Source organism: Zootermopsis nevadensis, unplaced genomic scaffold (assembly GCF_977971745.1).
Source record: "Zootermopsis nevadensis isolate Lab colony 2312 unplaced genomic scaffold, Znev_1.0 Znev_ptg000020l, whole genome shotgun sequence".
Taxonomy (NCBI): Eukaryota; Metazoa; Arthropoda; class Insecta; order Blattodea; family Termopsidae; genus Zootermopsis; species Zootermopsis nevadensis.
Genome location: NW_028259152.1, coordinates 4,112,831 through 4,131,153, shown reverse-complemented (window position 1 = coordinate 4,131,153; position 18,323 = coordinate 4,112,831). Strand labels below are relative to the sequence as shown.

At 36.9% G+C, this 18,323-nt stretch overlaps 1 protein-coding gene across 3 annotated transcripts in view; it reads right to left on the bottom strand.

Moving 5' to 3' along the window:
- Window positions 1–18,323, bottom strand: part of Vps13B (vacuolar protein sorting 13B) — a 49,902-nt gene that overhangs the window by 15,828 nt on the left and 15,751 nt on the right. For all 3 annotated transcript variants that reach the window (XM_087351798.1, XM_087351797.1, XM_087351799.1), the window contains exons 19-35: window positions 17,977–18,274; window positions 16,774–16,988; window positions 16,221–16,416; window positions 15,684–15,909; window positions 14,160–14,393; window positions 13,112–13,448; window positions 10,087–10,259; window positions 9,619–9,844; window positions 7,996–8,183; window positions 7,460–7,637; window positions 6,686–6,904; window positions 5,684–5,842; window positions 4,683–4,970; window positions 3,893–4,163; window positions 3,258–3,541; window positions 1,907–2,257; window positions 445–600 (exon numbers count right to left, since the gene is read on the bottom strand). In XM_087351798.1, coding sequence (XP_087207924.1) covers window positions 445–600; window positions 1,907–2,257; window positions 3,258–3,541; window positions 3,893–4,163; window positions 4,683–4,970; window positions 5,684–5,842; window positions 6,686–6,904; window positions 7,460–7,637; window positions 7,996–8,183; window positions 9,619–9,844; window positions 10,087–10,259; window positions 13,112–13,448; window positions 14,160–14,393; window positions 15,684–15,909; window positions 16,221–16,416; window positions 16,774–16,988; window positions 17,977–18,274 — 3,999 coding nt within the window. The remainder of the gene's footprint in view (window positions 1–444; window positions 601–1,906; window positions 2,258–3,257; window positions 3,542–3,892; window positions 4,164–4,682; window positions 4,971–5,683; window positions 5,843–6,685; window positions 6,905–7,459; window positions 7,638–7,995; window positions 8,184–9,618; window positions 9,845–10,086; window positions 10,260–13,111; window positions 13,449–14,159; window positions 14,394–15,683; window positions 15,910–16,220; window positions 16,417–16,773; window positions 16,989–17,976; window positions 18,275–18,323) is intronic.

The following is an 18,323-nucleotide window of genomic DNA, read 5'->3' as shown; positions in this document are numbered from 1 at the left end:
CATTTCACTTCACAAATCCGAGCATCCGCCACTATCAAATTACAGAGTGTAAGAAGTTAGGAAATATGAGGGTGGAGCACTGATGTGTAGCATAATGTCCACACCAAATTTGATTACTGTCGATCTAGCCAATCCCTAACTATGAAATAGGTACAGACAGACATCACATGTGAAGAAATCATGTTAAGTAAGTGATAAGTATGTACAGAGGCCAATGGATAGTGGCATCACATCAAATCACTTCATAACTTCAAGTAACTGCCTCATTGTTGTCACAGAGTGCCAAAATCAAAAACATGGCATAACGTTCGCACCAAATTTCATTAATTTCCATCCAGCCATTCTCTAATTATGAAATTCAGACAAATGAATATCATGCTGAAGAGGAGAGGTTTGTTTGGGTAGGCAGGCTAAACATCTGCTAGCATTTTTTTGTAAATTTACCTTATGTGGGGAAGTAGGTAGCTCCAGGCGATACATCTCTGATTCTGACAGTTGAAACTGCGCATATGGCAAATAGCAGGCGCGACAGTCACTCCAATATTGCAGTGAACACAATACCTGGCCTTTTGGTTCTTGACCAAGATGATCTGTTGCTACCTGTAATGAACAGATACAATGGAAATGGAGGGAAGGTGGTGGAGTTACAAAAATTAACATATTCATATTCAACAAGATGAACAATGTAAATGAGACAATTTCCAATTATCATTTGAAGTTGGTTGATTCTGAAGACCTGAAAGACTTGAGTGTTAGTGGCATCAAATGTCAGAAGTATGCAAGACTGACATCATGTAATACAGAATGTAAACTTTCTCAAAACAAATGACTTCCATGATAATCAACAAAGATTTATGATGCACATCTTAAATGGTTCATTGCAACAGTGGTTCACTTTCTGTTTTATATATGATTTTTGGTGAGTACTCTGTGTAAGCATGGGTACTTTAAAAAATCCTACTCTCTACAGCATATTTTTTACTTTTAAAGCACATAAAAATCCAAGATTTTGAACATCTAAAAATCCATTCATTACTTGTGAGAATATTTTCTGTTCAACCACTAAAGGTCAGAAAGAGCAGACCAAACTGAATAAATTAATAACTTCATTTCATTTATGAGCACATAGCTCCTATACTTGTGCATCAGTTTAAAAGACACAGTTTAACTGAAATTTACTTTTATGAGACAATCTTTTGTGATTTAGAAAATAAATATCATGAAGATGGAGACAGTATGTTTCTCTGAAACACTGGTGCCTACTTACAAGTCTGCACAGTGTTACAACCCAGAAGACCAACAGCAACATCTTTGGTGCCATAAGAACCTCAAACATCACAAATCTATGTAGACCTATAATAATTCTCAAGGGTCTGTCTGTTTTGCAATATGAAGGCACTTTTAAGACGTTAAACACAAATGTAAATTACTGTTAGTTACTACATCAATCAAATCTAAAATTCTAGAAAAAATGGCAGAACAATTTCTTTGAATATTGTTCCATGTCGTCTCTGCCCAGTGATTCTGATGCCTAAATCAAGGAACACAAACGCACAGTTAATTTCAGAAATCAAACCAGATTTTGACTTAAGTTTTGACATCACACAATTGATGAACCAAAGAAGTTTTGTAGACGCTGACTAAAAATTGGACGCATGATATTTCGTGTTGATCATATTCTGTCATATTAAACACTAAACAGTCAGTCAGAGATAAAAATGGTGAAGTGTAAGAGTAAATGTTTCAGAAGCCTGTTTAAGTGCATGGTTCTGAAGATGAAATTTAATCTATAATGTCTTTCTCCATAAATGGTCTTGAAGAAACCCATATGAAGTTTCTTGCATAAAAATTCAAGTGGAGTCTGAAGCATGGCAAAGTACTAGACAAGTTGACTTCACATTCATACCTTGAATGGCACGGGAAAGACATCAACACGTGTGAGGGTCCTGGGTTGAGGATATCTCCATGCCATAGTGGGTGGAGCCTGCCAGAATACCACCTGATAAGGAAGTGGCAGATCATCTCGAGAGAATCCACTGCTTGCATCTACAAACTGGAAAGCCCCAGCTCGAAGATCATCTCGGTAATGTTGATCTTGCTCTGGGGGATGAGATACAGACTCCACCAACTCTGTCCTACTCTTCATTTGAAATGAGTTCAGGAAAGGCTCATACTCTGACCAAATCAAGTGTAAAGAATGAAGATGCTCTGGTCCAACATCCACCAAAATGCAGTCTGAATCAATTGTTAGCTGAACCTAATAAAATAAATCAGAGCAGATAATACCACATTAAGCATACACTGATATCTACATTTTTTTAAGGGAAAATTTCTCAACTTTCATGGCTCATAACCCTCTTTTACATAATCAGAAGTCTGTGATCAATACAGAACCCCCTGACTTGATAAGACTTTCACCAAACTTTTCAAAGATAAATTCCATGTTCACTCTCTTAGCAGAGCACTAGTTTGCACAGAACTGTGACATATATTAATTATATAAGTCTAGCTACATAGTCTAAAGCAACAACATGGTATTTTGATGCAATAATTAATCAAAAAAGTTCATTCTCTCAGTTGTTCCAGGCATGCTCAATAATTTAATTGTGCTTATACAGAAACATTTTTGTTGTTAAAATATCACTTCTTCTTTTGGATAAATTTTATAAAAAATCATACTGGCCTACTTTCTCGAGTAAAAGAGACCACTATCTACTGGAATACACTCTGTGACAGTCCTCGGAGTTACAACATACCACTTTGGTTGTCTTAAACACATATAAATTATTTTTTATATATATACAGACTATTAATTTTTATTTAGAGTCAAAACTATAATTTGACTCTAAGGTTAAAACACAGACTAGAGAGTATGTGAACTTAAGAGAGAGGATGTAACAATAACAAGTTTTATAATTTGTTCTCTTCACCACATATTACTAATGTGACAAAATGACAATGAGATAAACAGGACATGTAGCATGCATGGGGAGATAACAAATGCTTTAAAGATTTAGTTGAAAAATCAGAATGTAAGAGATCATTTAAGAGACCTAATATCAGACAGGAGAATTCTATAAAAATGTATCTTAAAGAAATAGGGCACCTTGATGATAGAGGCAGAAAATACCTCTGAAATGTCAGTAAACTTCTACTACACTATACAGCACAGCAACCTAGAAGACAAGTCATCTTCATACTCGCTGCTGTATGAACTTGAAATCTGTCTGTCAAACATTATTTTATCTGTTGCTAACCTGTGGAGATGAGTCACTTGACAGCCAAGGTTCCCAGGCCAGGCAGATATCCAGAGTGCTACTCCAAGGAGTGAGGAGAGGTCGTGACAGTCCTCTGAAGGCTGTGGTGAGCATAAGGCAGCTGACAGCCACGCTGCCCATTACACGGTCCACCTGACCACGAACAATTCGAGACATAGTGCCAGTCACTCCAGCAACACTCACAACCATCTCAGCCTCATGTCTCCTTCCAGACAATTGAAACACCAACTGCTGGCTTGAGATACTAACAGCTGCCACTCCACCTGGGGTAAAATAATATCACAGATTCATGCCTGCTCCTCTTATGTCTCACAGAAAATTGCGTGATCAGAATTCTTAACTTGTCAGCATGCTAAAATGATTTCTATACTGATAGATCATAAATGCTTTAGGAATAAAATTCAGATCTTGGACACTTCAGTTAATAAAGAGAGTGGCTATTACCTTCTCAAGAAATCAGTTTGAGGTAGCATTTTCTGGCTGCTACAATGTTGTATTCCAATCCCTAATCTAGGTACATAAGGTTATATTTATATGTAATAATGAAAATACATTACTAGCCTAACAATAAGGAAATGTACTGCAGAGCATTCAAACAAGTAAATGTTACAAACCTATTCTGTCTCTGAAGGTTTGCTTCTTATCATCTTTGATGGTTACAAGGCCACATGGGCGATTCTGATCATGAGATAAAGAACAGTAATCTCTCTCAGAATGAGGCACTGTCCCACTTTCTTGTGATTCCTTGGATGGTGATTCAACATTTGTTTCAGAATAATATTTATCATGATGAGACAAGTTTCTTGCGGCTTCTTCAGTTTTCATGCAAACACCTAACTCCGGCTCACAAGATGTTTCTTTTGAGTGTGGAGAGGGCATGAATTTCTAGAAATGGAGAAGAAAAAGAACATAACCAAATTATCAAAATTTAATGCCTAAAGAAAAATTATGAAGAAAGAGAGATTTCAGGTTCTTACAGTGGCTAGTATGAAAATTACTCCATCAATAGGATTATGACTCATTGCCCTCATGATGGAGGCAGCAAACACCTTTGAAATGTCAGTAAATGTCTACCAGTCTACATAGTGCAACATACCAGAAGACAGTCATCTTCAAATTATCTCCTTGTTTAACTTACTGAACTTAAAGTATTTAAATGTTTCACACCTATATGAACTCTAGCAATACAGCTTGTGCCCAGATGATCAATTAACATAATAAACTCTTTGGGTCCTCAACCGTCAGCTAAAAATATCATACAGTACTTCCCTTAATTAAATTGTATGTTTTTCTAATATCAGCTGGAATAACAGGTATGTCATGTATGAATCCACACTGTTTATCTCCAATAATGTTTCCATACACATGTGTTATTCCTACCAACCAATTACTAAATACACTTACATAAAAACAGTGCTTCAGTTTCTTCTGGATATCATCAATGAAGCGCCATAGTGCAATGCTATAATATATCTTTGTCGGACGGCCCATTTCGACTTCTATTTTGGAAGCCTTGCCAACAGATTCAGACCACTTCACTGTGAGAAAGGCTGGTGGAATCCCTGTGTCAGGATGAGGATCTCCACCCTTTGTCTCCAGCAGCACAGACAAGAAGTCTTCAGGACGGGGTATTCCTCGAGGGATTACATGATCTTGCTCTGATGATGTAATGCTCATGTCAAAGCAAGATATCTGGAAATATATATGTTACATTTAGGAAAAGGGAACTATAATTTTGTTCGTAAGTACTTTCATATTGTCACCTCAACATCAGTAATTCCCACTCAGTCACCTGTAATCCCTCACTGCTAGTGAAGACTACAAACATAATGACTAATTAACTCCACAAAGCACAATGTTTCTTGAGAAGCTGACAGTAACTCAGCTGAGCAAGAAATTCTTAACTTTTTATTGAAATCAACAGTTCATTACCATATTACTGTATTCATAACAGCCACCCTCTCACGAGCAACTTGAATCCAAACATTTATTCCTAAGAGAGGGGAAGTAACAGAGAATGGAGATAATTACACAATAAATAGCATCACATTTTATACTCTTTAGCAATTATTATTAGGATTAGATGCATGGGATATGCAGCATGCAGAGGAAGGGAAGTGACCACTTGGGAATCTTAGGCACAGTTATTATATTTAGGATATTTGAATGAACAATAAAGAAATATTGTGAGGACATGGTGTGGATTCAATTAGCTCAGAATAGGGTCCATGGTAATGAACCTTCTGGTTCCATAAAACATGGGAATGTTGCTGACCGACTCAGTGACTATCAGCTTCTCACACTGCATGCAGTTATGAGTTTTGAGTGGTTTGTATATAAATTATAGAACTTATTCCTAGCTACATATCATGAATATCTAGTAAAATTATTACCATTCAACATACCTGCACCTTATTCATGAACGATAATCTTGACAGGAAGGCATGAGGCTGCGCCATTAATATGTACAGTAACGGCTGAATGTGTTTGCGAGGAGGCACTGCATCTTCAACAGAACCCTCCTCTGAACCAGCTTCGTATCCTACATCTTCATTCAGGTCATACTGCAATGCAAAAATAGAAAATACTGGAATGTTCCAGCAAGTATTACAAAAAAGTTATATGTGTACACTTCCTTAAAAATATTACAAAACCTTACATCATTCTGAGTCATGAAGTCTGCTTTGCAGCTATCAGCTTCTCAAGAAGGAATGAAATGAAAAAGTTAACTGTTTGGTTTGAGTAGTAACATTTGACTTCCAGAGAGAGCAAAGATAGCCTCTCACTCTATTACAAATATGGCACTGCAAAAACAGTTAAAAATGGAACACTCAGAATGTTAGTCCCATGACTGTGTTTTCACTAAATAAATTCTTAAAACTCATTTACCTACTACACTGGAGCTACAACTGCATCTATTCAGTTTACATTCTGTACTTCTTAAAAAACACATTTCTAGACCATATGAAATAATTAAAATTTAATTCTTCCAGTATTACTGCAATACCCAAAAGTATCTGTATGTCATCTAGATTTTCTTGTTTTTGAAAAATGCAATGGTAAAGAGAAAGTCTGTACAATGGATTCTCTGCTGTTTATTTTCAACTGTGATTATAACTCTTTTGCTATTACTGACTGGTAAAATGTCTATTGTATTCATGAAGATTTTTTTATATAGCTTAAAGTTTAATTCATAATTGTTTTTGTTTGTACCCATTTTACAATTCTTTTTTCAGGTTTTTAATTACCATTTGCCTTTTTACCAGAGTTTCACACTGTATCACATTAAACCACTGATACAGTCCTAGATATAAACAAGTATTGATTGTCTGCAACAGAATGTAGTAAAAGAATAAATTCATCACCATTAAAAATGGTTTTAAAAATTCTTTAAAAACGTACAGCACCTTGCTGTGAACATGCTGAGAGACAAGTTTCTGTTTGAGTCTGCTTGCATAGGTATGCAGTTCACTGTTATTTCCTTCCATCAGCTCATACAGGGAAAAAGAGACTTTGCCAGCTGTAAGCAGAATTTCAACAGGAACAACATCCTGAGGTCGATGGTGCTCGCTTGTGCTTGATACAACATTTGATTTCCAGGACACTGCACGTTTGCTTGTTACCTCCTAGGAAACAACAAACACTTTACTTTAAAAACTAAGCAACTTCATAAAATTAATTGTTTTAAAAACAAAATAGCATGACAACCAGACAATTCATTATGAACCAAAAACAAGACCCTCATTAGCAATGAACTGCTGACAGTCCGATATATTTTATAATTCTTTAATAGTTTCTCAAGCAGTTTTAAAAGCAAAGTACATCTTCAGTGCTCAGCAAGAAAGGCTAAAGTCAACAGAAATTACTTACTGCTTACTGAGAATTTCATTAGAGGAACTCAAAGATTCAATAAAAGTGGACAAACATTTTCATAATGTTTAATATCAGAAAGTATCAAGGCAGAGTAATTGATGCCACTTAAATAAATTAATACACAGTCACATATCACACACACAACTTGACCAATGCTGTCTGACAGTGTCTGCCTGTTGTCACAAAGGAAACTCCCATTAACATATAAACTTAAAATTGTTTCATAATAATAACACATTTTCTGATGTAATACACCTCATGACATTTTAATCACTCTTCTACTATAAATACAAAATATTTTTACTCACTGTGGCTGGACTCCCAGGATGCTTTTGTCTTTGATGAGTATAAGGATACGACACATCAAACTCTGTCAATTTTCTAGTCTCTTTACAATCACTACATTCTTTTCCTGTGAACCCCATACCTCGGCCTACCACACTAACACTTGATGCATCTGCACAGTCTACTCCACTATCCACACACCTGAAACCAACAGAATGACGAGTATTTAATTTCTTTGTTGAATATGTGATTCACTAAAATAAAGGTAATTATGTGATGAGCAGTCACCTTTAAACACAAATCTAAACTTAATAGAATATTATACCCCAATTCAAAATATGGAGTATTAACATGCCTTAATAATCAAAGATTATTACAATAACCAACTATTATTATAATGGCAAAATACATACAGTCTTTTGCAAATTAGTATGTCATATAACAATACAATGCATGGAACTATATTAATTGGAACAGTACTTAAAATATCTAACACATAAATGATTTTACTTAAAAATGCATCCAAAATGTGGTTCCTGCATGATAAGGCAATACAAACCGGTTGTAGTTGGCACCTGCAATTTCCATCTCAAGTGAGCCCTCTGAAATGGGTTTCATTAATGGTGTAGCATGTACTACAAGAGGTAGTGTCTTGGTTGAGGAGTCAGCCAGAAATGGTTTCAACAAGAGCAGAACCTCTTCTAATAGAGCTGAGGCTAGCACTAGCTGCCCCATGCTGATCAATACCTGCCAATGTATAGCAATGATATAAGTCAATATTGATCCATCAACAATTGATTTCACTGATATGTATTGTAGGTGATTAACAATATTTCATAAGTAAAGATGGTAGTAATAAGTTCCTCTGAAATGTTGGCAACCACCCACAAGACTATGCAGCACCATAACACAAAAAAAAAACACAACCCAAATTTTCACTGCCACAAAAATCCCAAATCCAGTTAAAGTATCTGAACTCAATATGGTGGTTAGTTTATTATATACATTAACAAATAACAACACCATTAAAATTACCAACACATGAATCAAATATTTAATATTATATTCACAAAACACTTTTTTAAAATCTTCCAATTATTAGCCTCATTAAATTGATACTTCATTAAAAACCACTCACCTGCATGAAAATATTTGGCTTTATGTTTCATTACAAGAAGTTGGTATAATTATGTGTTTATATCATTTATTCTATGCAATAAATGAAAAGTAATCACAGTTTTAGTGTGGAAAGGGTGCAATAACTTTTGAACATTAATGTACTGTATCTTAGCATTGATTTCATCTTCTCAGCTGCATGTGAGTCTGAATTAAATAATTTTGATCACTTTTCCAAATTATGCAACAGTTCATATAATTCTGAAGTAGCAGCTGCAAACTGCTGGATCCTTTATTTTAATCTTTTGATGCTGACAGGAAACAGTAATACATAACCAATCCAGTCTACAAGTAAACAACACAATGTAAGATGGAGCTTCCTCACAGCTAGACTGTTTCACTCAGGAGACCAACATACAAGATGCTATACTATAATGGCATCAAAAAAAGACAATGAAGTTGAGCTACTGACCAGATAAATATGGGCATCTGTAACTGTGTCACATAAATAAAATTTGTGACTCTGAGAAAACACTTCTAACCTAAGAAGTGTCCAAGTGATGACAACCATTCATGATTTTCAAGTTTCAGAAAAACTTGCATAAAACTGGGGTGGGGGAAGAAACTGTGAGGAAAAGTAGTGTATTTAAGCAAACAAACCATCTAACTCACTATTAACAGAAACTGATGGTTCAACATTGCTGACAGCAAAGCTCATCACTGGACACAATTTTAAGTCAGTTATCCCCCTTAAGATACATTTTAATATCTTCCTCCAATTTCCTGTTTGTCCTCCAAGTAGCAATTTTCAAAAGAGGTTTCTGCATCAGAATACATAATCAACACCTCCTAAATGTCATTACCTTAACAATAATAGGTGACCTACATCAATTACAAAGTTCTTCTTTATATAATATCTTAACCTGCCCACCTGTTTCATCCCTTTTAAATCTAAATATTTTCCTGAGCACTTTGTTTTCAAACACTTTTAATGTATGTTCTTCCCTCATCATAAGAAAAATCATGTTTTATACAACATGTCATGAAATACATTTGCAAATCATACCTCTATATCAGTAACTGCATTGACTTCTAGAGAATGTCCACAGACAAGGATGTTACCATGATACACAATGGCCGGGGCTGCCACTATGCACAAATTCAATCGTGCAATAACTGTATTGAGAGACATGTGTGGGGTGAAGTTTTCTTTGCCAGACACCAAGTTGTTCCACTCTAGAGCAGGGTTCTCACTCATGGTGCGAAGGCTTGTTGTCTGCAAACTTGTCAAGCTGCAATATAAGCAAGAGACAGAAATATTAACTGTCTGTGAACCAGTCACACTATTAAAGAATTAACTAAAAAATTCCATACAAAACAAAACTGTATGTTGCTTCACCATTGCCTCATCACCCAGACTTCAATCCTATACAAATCACATGACATAAAGGGACTACATATAGTACACAAATATTATTTCAAAATATATATTTTCTTTCAGGAAGCCAAATGTACATGAATACATGAAATGTACCTGAGACAACGATCCAGTTCCTGCCAAGTACCAGTATTAACACTAAATCCCTTGATATCCAGCTGATACTGTCTGTCCTCTACTTCTGAACCAGGAACACACAGCATACGAGTCTGCTCAGCCATGTGGTAGATATCAGAGCGCACCACAATACGTCCCAATGGATTGTCTGCCTGCAAACATGGATAGGTGGATGCATCAGAGTGCATAATATTACTCCATGGATCTCCTCATATTATCTGTCACCTTTGACTTAGATCAGAAATTTCTTATTTATACAACTAATCAAAAAAAAAAGTTCAGATTTTTTCTTGAGAAGCTAACAGAATTTGGCTGGTCACAAAATTCACCATATTTTACAGAACATAAAGGTTCATCACCATGCTCACAAAACTGCCACTAAACCCCAATCTGAGCCATTTGAATCCAGTCTACAACCTCATACTTATTTCTGTAAAATATAGTTTAACATCATCTATGATCAAGTCTCTCACACTGTATACAGTGAAACCTCTATCCATCGTTCCCGGAACTATCGTTTTCCCGGATGCATCGTCCGTTTTGTTCGGTCCCGAATACATCCCATATAAAATAATGTTACATTTTCCCGCTTCTATCGTTCCTCGAACTATCGTTTTATCGCATCGATCGTTCAAAAATCTTAGTCCCGGCCAACAATTTTCCCGCAATGATCGTTTCTGAGAAATTAAAATGCTGGGTTTTGAGATAAATTAATACCGAAAGACGCACAATGTTTTTGGAATACACAGTAGCGGTAACCTGTTATGTCGCCCAACCAGCACAGATCCTTTTGGAATGAGGGGTCAGCGGTGCAGGGGTGATAGTTGGAGTGAATGGCGGTGCTCATTGTCAGAAATTTTACGATTTTAATTAGGGTGCACTCATATTTCGTTCCAGCGATGCCAAATGGCATGTGCACTGTGAATTTCTTCACAAATGCTTTTATTACAAGTACAAAGGAAAGGCTGGCGGCACTTTTCATTCTTCTGGTTCATCTCGTTTCCAGTGGTTCAGTGTCTTCTACAGCTACGTTTCGTCGTGTTCGGCAGTAACAGTACTTCCATTCTTCCTGTTATTGTTCCAGTCTATACTTTTGTTGTTGTTCCCGTAAATATTTTGTTATTCCTCTTACTCCTGTTAATTATTTTGTTATTATTCCTGTACCATGTCTCGCCCACTAAAGCAAGTCAGAACTCTTCAAGAAAGATTAAAAATCATAGAAGAAGTGGAGAAGAATCCATTTGAAAAAAGAATCGACATTGCTAAACGCCTTGGATTAGCACCATCTACTTTAAATTCAATAGTTGCAAAGAAGAAAGAAATCCGAAAACAAACTGACAAGTGCGGTAATTCATGCAAAAAAAAGGAAATCCGGAAGAAAATCAACTTTCAGTGAGCTAGAAAGTGTCCTCTTCACTTGGTACCAGCAATCGCGGGCCTCAGGAATTCCTGTTGATGGCAACATCTTGCGGGAAAAAGCCAAGACGATAGCCGCAAGACTGAATATTGAAAATTTTGCAGCGTCGAATGGCTGGATTAGTAGGTTTAAAGAACGACATGGTATGGTCTACAAGAAGTTAGCCGGCGAAAGTGCTGCTGTGGATGTGGAAATAACGGAGCTGTGGCTCGAGAGACTGCCAACACTGCTGGAGGGATATGAGCCGCGGGACATTTATAATGCGGATGAGACCGGACTTTTCTACAACGCCCTCCCGGATAGGACTCTGGCATTGAAAGGTGAATCTTGCCACGGGGGAATACGTGCAAAACACCGAATTACTGTTCTTCTGTGTGTTAACAGTGACGGTAGTGACAAACGGGTTCCGATTGTAGTTGGAAAATCACGAAAACCGCGTTGTTTCAAAAACATGAAAAAACTTCCGGTGAAATATCACGCCAACAAAAAGGCTTGGATGACAACAGACATCTTTACGGCGTTTTTAAGTTCTCTGGATGCCTCCATGGGCGCACAAGGCAGAAAGATTTTGCTGTTTGTTGATAATTGTGCCGCTCATCCGAAGGACACGACATTTCTACGAAATGTGAAAGTCGTGCAGTATCCAGCAAATTGCACGAGCGTCTTGCAACCGCTTGATTTGGGCATCATAAAATCTTTCAAGCAGTTGTATAGAAAGCGCCTTGTGCAAACAGCTGTATGTGCAATGGATGCTGGGAAGGATGTCAACATGAAAATTGACGTGCTACAAGCAATTCATTTCACAGTGGCAGCTTGGCGGCATGTCTCCCAACCAACTGTTCTGAATTGTTTTCACAAAGGTGGCTACGGGTGTGAACTTCGCACAGAAGCAGACTCTAACGTCAGTGTGGATGAGCATGATGGCTTTCACGAAGACTGGAATAGATTTGGCGCCGTGAAAGACGTGGTTAAATTTGGTGACTACGCGGCAGTAGACAGCGAGCTTGCTACATGCGGAGTCGACACGATTGATAAGTTGTGTGACGATCGCGAAGGGGGTGGGAGCGGTGAGGAAGACGACGAATGCGAGCCCGAAGCTGTGCCGAGTTTTGCCGAAGCACACGCTGCATTGGCAAAAGTGAAGTCGTTCTTTTATGCCCATAATATTAGCGAACGTGACGAGGAAAACATTTTGAACGTGGAAAGTACTCTGTTTGGTCTAAAACGTAAAGTTTCGACAAACCAGTTGTCCATTAAAGACTTTTTTGGTAAAAAGAAGTAACTTTGAAAGAGAAACATTGTTTTTTTTTTAAATTTTTAATGCTTTCCCGCATCTATCGTTTTCCCGCATCTATCGTTTTTATTTCCCACCCCCGCCGAAAACGATGCATCGAGGTTTCACTGTATTTCCTCAATTTTGATGTTATCTTTCCATACACACCCAGGTCTTACAAGTGGTCCCATCCCCTCTGGTCTCCTAACTAAAACTTTGCATGCATTTCTCATTTCCCTCAGTCACAAAAATAACCTACAGATTTCAATAATTACACACAATATCACAGGTCAACTGCTTTGAAGAGAACTCACCTGTGGTGTAAGAGATATGGCTTCTACCTGCAACAGATAAACATTATGCATGTATCCAACCACAGTCATCTCTGAAGCTGGAAGAATGATTCTAATGTTGCATGTGTCCAGATACAGAAGAGGCAAAGTACTGTTGTTGATATCCATTGTCCAGTTGGAGGCTGCACCAATATTCTTCTTTTGCGAGAATATTTGTTTATGTTCTGGCAACTTCAGGATTGGATACATCACTGTGAGGAAACTGCCAAGTGTTGTAGCTGAGAAGACAAAGTCCACAGGCTGTACTTTCACGACAATTTCACTGATGTAACGTGCAGCTAAAGTATCATCCTGTAGCCTATGTAAGAAATAAATCAGTTTGTTAACACTGTAAACATATACATTATGATTCTTAATACATAATCATTCTCTTAGTAACACAAATTTACAATGACACAGTTGATGTTAAAGAACACAGTTACAATCTGTGAGCTAGGGTAACTCAGTAAAGTTATTGGCTATGAAGTGGGATGACTGGGGTTCAATCCCAACCAGAGGCAGGAATTAGCTTCTTTGCTACTGTCCTTGAGGCCCTCCCAGCTTCCTATTCAGTGGGTACAGGAGTCCCTTTCACTCGCAGAAAAGGAGCCAGAGTGTGAAAATTAACACCAACTTCTATCTATGATCAAAGAATCTCTTTCACCAGAGAAAATACAGATGGAGTGGAATGCATACTTTATCTTTGCTATCAAAAGCTCAAATAATACATTGTATTTTCTTTCAAGTAATATCAAAATGTATTCTGATACAAAGTTTCAAAATTAATTTGTGCATGAACACAACAAAATACATATTTAAATAACAAAGACACTATTCATTCCATGCCTGCTAAATACAAAATTTGAGAAAGTATTTGAAAAAGTAATTGTATTATTTAATTCTGTCATGTTCAGTTCATATTTCATGCACTGGCATTATGTTTAACTTGCCCAGATGACAATATCTTCTGGAATTTTCCTGCTCTGAAAAAAAACAACATACAAAGACATATTGTTTCACCTCAACATACCCAACACTGGTGTCACAACTCCGAGCATTTGCCAACAGTGTTGTCTGTTTGCGAGTACCCCAGCGACTGTGTACATTGCGACACTTTGCACATGTAAATGTGACACTGAGAAATCCACTACCATCATCCACATCTCGATGAACTGCATGAGGAGGTGGTGAAGCAAGATTTTCTTGCCTACGCATCACTAAACCAGCATATGGACCAAGCCTCCAAGAAGTGCTCTTTGGCTTCCTACAGTAAAACAAACAAAAAGCATTAGATCAATTTTCTAAAAAACCAGTATGTTACAAAATGACATACTGTAACTGAGATGTGAGACTCTCACAGCAGCAAAGATGTTACCCTGAAGTGAAGATTAAGTTCACTTTGAAGATGGAGGAAGTATTCTACCAAACACTGACAACCACCTACAACTTCTGTCTTTTTAAATGGTATAGCAGCTGCAAAGAAATCATGTTAAGTGGGTCCTTTAACACCACATGACATGACCTCAGGTCAGAGATGGAGAAGAAAAACTACAGATATGGAGGGTAGCTGCAAATATATTGAATAAGCAGTTGCAGACAGCCAACAAGGAGTGGTCCTCCAGCTTGCTATTGTGAACACAGTAATGAAATTCCAGGTTCTATCAAAAGTGGAAAATTTCTTGAACAGGTGAATGACTATTTGTTTCTCATGAATGATTCTGTTCCATATAATTAGTTACTTTGTTAGATAGACTGACAGTTAGTTAATTAGCAAGCCAGTTTAGCTATAAAGAATTTTCACTGTTGCAATTTGAGTTTGCCACCCTCCTCTCTCTAAAAACTATGGCTATGATGGCTCCTATCAGATCACCAAAATTAAGCCACTACCAATGGTATCCACAATAATCCCTTCAGGTAATATGAATGGTGGCCATAATAAACACAAAACTATAGTACAATGGTGGCCATAATAAACACAAAACTATAGTCCAATCACTTCATTTGCTTTGAGTGACTAAAGAACCACTGAAGATGTTGCCAGAATAGCTGGTATATAGGCCAAATTTGAATCCATGACCTACTAAATACAAATCAGGAGTGTAATCACTTACCCCAAAGTCTGTTACGAATGGGTGGGTGGATGGATGGCTGTATTTTGAATTCATGTGATTTTATGCGAATTTCTTTAATTTCAATAATTGAGTTCAGAAATTGCACTTCATACATTTAGAAATTATACATACAGAATGCCTGAATAGTGAAATCACCATATTATTTAGAAACAAAGTTAATTATGAGGCCACTGTTACTGTAACTTCACACAAGCCATATGAATGCACTGAATACAAAGAACAAGTCTCAGTAGCTGTAATATTTCCTACAAGATTCTCAGTATTTTTACTTTTAGTATCTGTTGTTATTACTTGATCTTTTGGATATCCTATTAAACTACAATTATATTTGTGAATCTGATATTTAAAAAACCAACATACGCTGAGCAAGGACTCTAAACATTAACACACTTCTTGCTGAAATCCCATTTTCCAAACTTTACCTAATATAATGCAAAATGTTGGCATATGCAACCTTGCACTTCACTTTCAGATAGACTGGTTGAAGGTCAAGAGAAGTCATGATGTCCTCCATATCTACTGTTAACTTCAGCTCATCTTTTGGGGCACTGTCATTCAGCGCATATAGTGAAATTCTGAGTCGAGCAAGTGTTGACTGCATCCAAACTGTTATTTTCACTGTATCTGAATGCTCAGACAACCCACTTTCTGCAACAGCCAACAAACAAAATGCATCTTTGAGTATAGTTGTAGAGATGTGTGATGTTCAAAGAGGTACTCAGACAGGTTTCTCTCACTTCTGTGGTCTTCCCCTGTCAATATCTTTCCACCACTGCTCCACATTCACTTGCATTATATGGGGCCAGACAGTGGGCCTGTTAGCAGCTGCAGTTCCATAGACACAGTCTCACTTCATCATAATAATGAGTGACAAGTTGCAAGTTGTTATTTCCAGACATTTAAAAAAATTTCACTTTAATTAAAAATATAAAATACCAGATGTGTCAGCATAAACTCACGTTGTTCATTAGAATCTTGTGTGACAAGAGGAGTTGTTGGAGATTCCCTGCTGCCACTGCTCTCTGGAAATATGGTAGGGCTAACCGGAGTGGGTTGGTCTGGAGCTGAGCCAGTTTCTGAAGAGAAGATGCTAAAGAACTGGAGACTGGAGAAGAATTCCAAAAGTTCCAAAAGCACACTTGTCATCAGTCTCATCTGCAATAAAACTCCAAATAATCAGACAGACCTAGGAAACAACATCTATTTGGAATTTAAAAGTAGGAATTATATGTATTAACTTTGATGATAATTCTATACACATTTAAAACATATTATATTTATGTAAACACAGAAGCACCTTTTTTTCAAAATTTAATCCCCTGACACTATGGTGTGGCTTCTAATTGGAATTTGTTTGGTGAGATAATCAGCCTGCATCACAGTTGATTAGTAACTGGTGATAATGATTTTAAGCACAAAGAAACAATGCAAATATTTCATTGAAAATAAATACACAACTGTTTCAAAGAAGACAGAATAAATTAAAGATATATTGCATGAAATACCTCTCACCTGCTCCTGAGATAGAGATATGTTGACTGGAGTTGTGTCAACATGTACACAGACACCAAGAGTTCCAAGTACTTCATCATCATTCTGATACTTTGAGGAAATCCCAACAGTGGCATTAGCAGACACAGGTTTCAGGAAATGTAGTTTCGTACCATTCTGCAAGGTGTAACAACTCAGATCTGCCAGTGCCAAGCTCCATGGGAAATTAACTTTATCTGGGAAGACAAATACAAATATGTTAACAGCAAAATAACTGAGTCATAATAACTGTAAATCGTAAAACACTTTGAAATCAAATCACTTCAGGTACAGATGTTCAGCTTTTATACAAAAGTCATATACAACACTGCAACAGGTTTACATGCACAGCAAAATTATATATATCACAGGTTAAGTAAATAAATAAATAACTTTAAAATATCCTTTGCTTTGCACAAAGATGTTCATCTACACATTCTGAACTATGGCTTCTTCTGGTATTGTTTCCATTTATAGGGGTCAATGAACATAAAGCATCCAATCTCTTCTATCTTCCTACACTCTTTCCCTTTTAATTTCTTGCCAACTGTTCACTCTTTTCTTGATGTTTCTAGTGCTTGGCCAAACCATCTTTTTCTCGGTTATCCAGAATAAGATAGTTCAGCCAAAATCCAACTGCAGGATGGGATAACATCATACAGAGAACTGCTTGTTGGGGTAATACACAGTACTACCATGGATGCTGAAAAGGCCAAAAGCAACCATAAAAACAATGGCTAATGTAGCACTGGTGAAGCTGTGATGGGCCCAATAAGCTGACAGCAGGTAGTAATAATTATTTAAAATGATAAAAAGCCTCGAATTTAATCATCATAAATTTTTTAAAAAGTTTCTTTCTGCCTGGTTTCATAAAGTGTGTTTGAAAAACAATTACTTTATGTATCATTCTAATGGAAATATACAAGTTCATCAAGTGATTCTGAAAGCGACAAGTTTCCTAACAAACATATTTTAGTTTTATATAAATTAAAAGATGCAGATACTGCTTATTTAAGTCAGCAGATGTTTCCAATTACAAATTCTGAAACCTAGGCTTGAAACAAATTGTGTACTAGGAAGGGAACTGAAAACAGTAGCTCTGGTTACTATCTGCACATTTACAATAATTATCAGAAGAAACTTATACTTAATTTTGTACTGCAGTTTAACATTGTTATTACTCACCTTTAGTCCAAACACTTTCAGGTAGCCTTACAGGTAATCTAGATGTATACTGGTGAAGGGCCTGCTTCTGGGATGCACTGCGCAATGTAAGAAATGGTAATGTCATAACCAGAACTTCAGGAGGTGGAGATGTCTTACTGCTCAAACACTGTGCTAATGCATCTTCTATTGATTGTGCTCCTACCGCAGATAAACTAGCCATTGGAAGGTAAATGACACACTGGGCCACATCACCACTGAGAACCATACCACGCCACACAGGAAACCAACGAAGAATGTTATCTCTGCTCCATTTTGTCTGTACAAAAGAAAGCAAATATTTCACATGGTTCCGGATGGCCAGAACT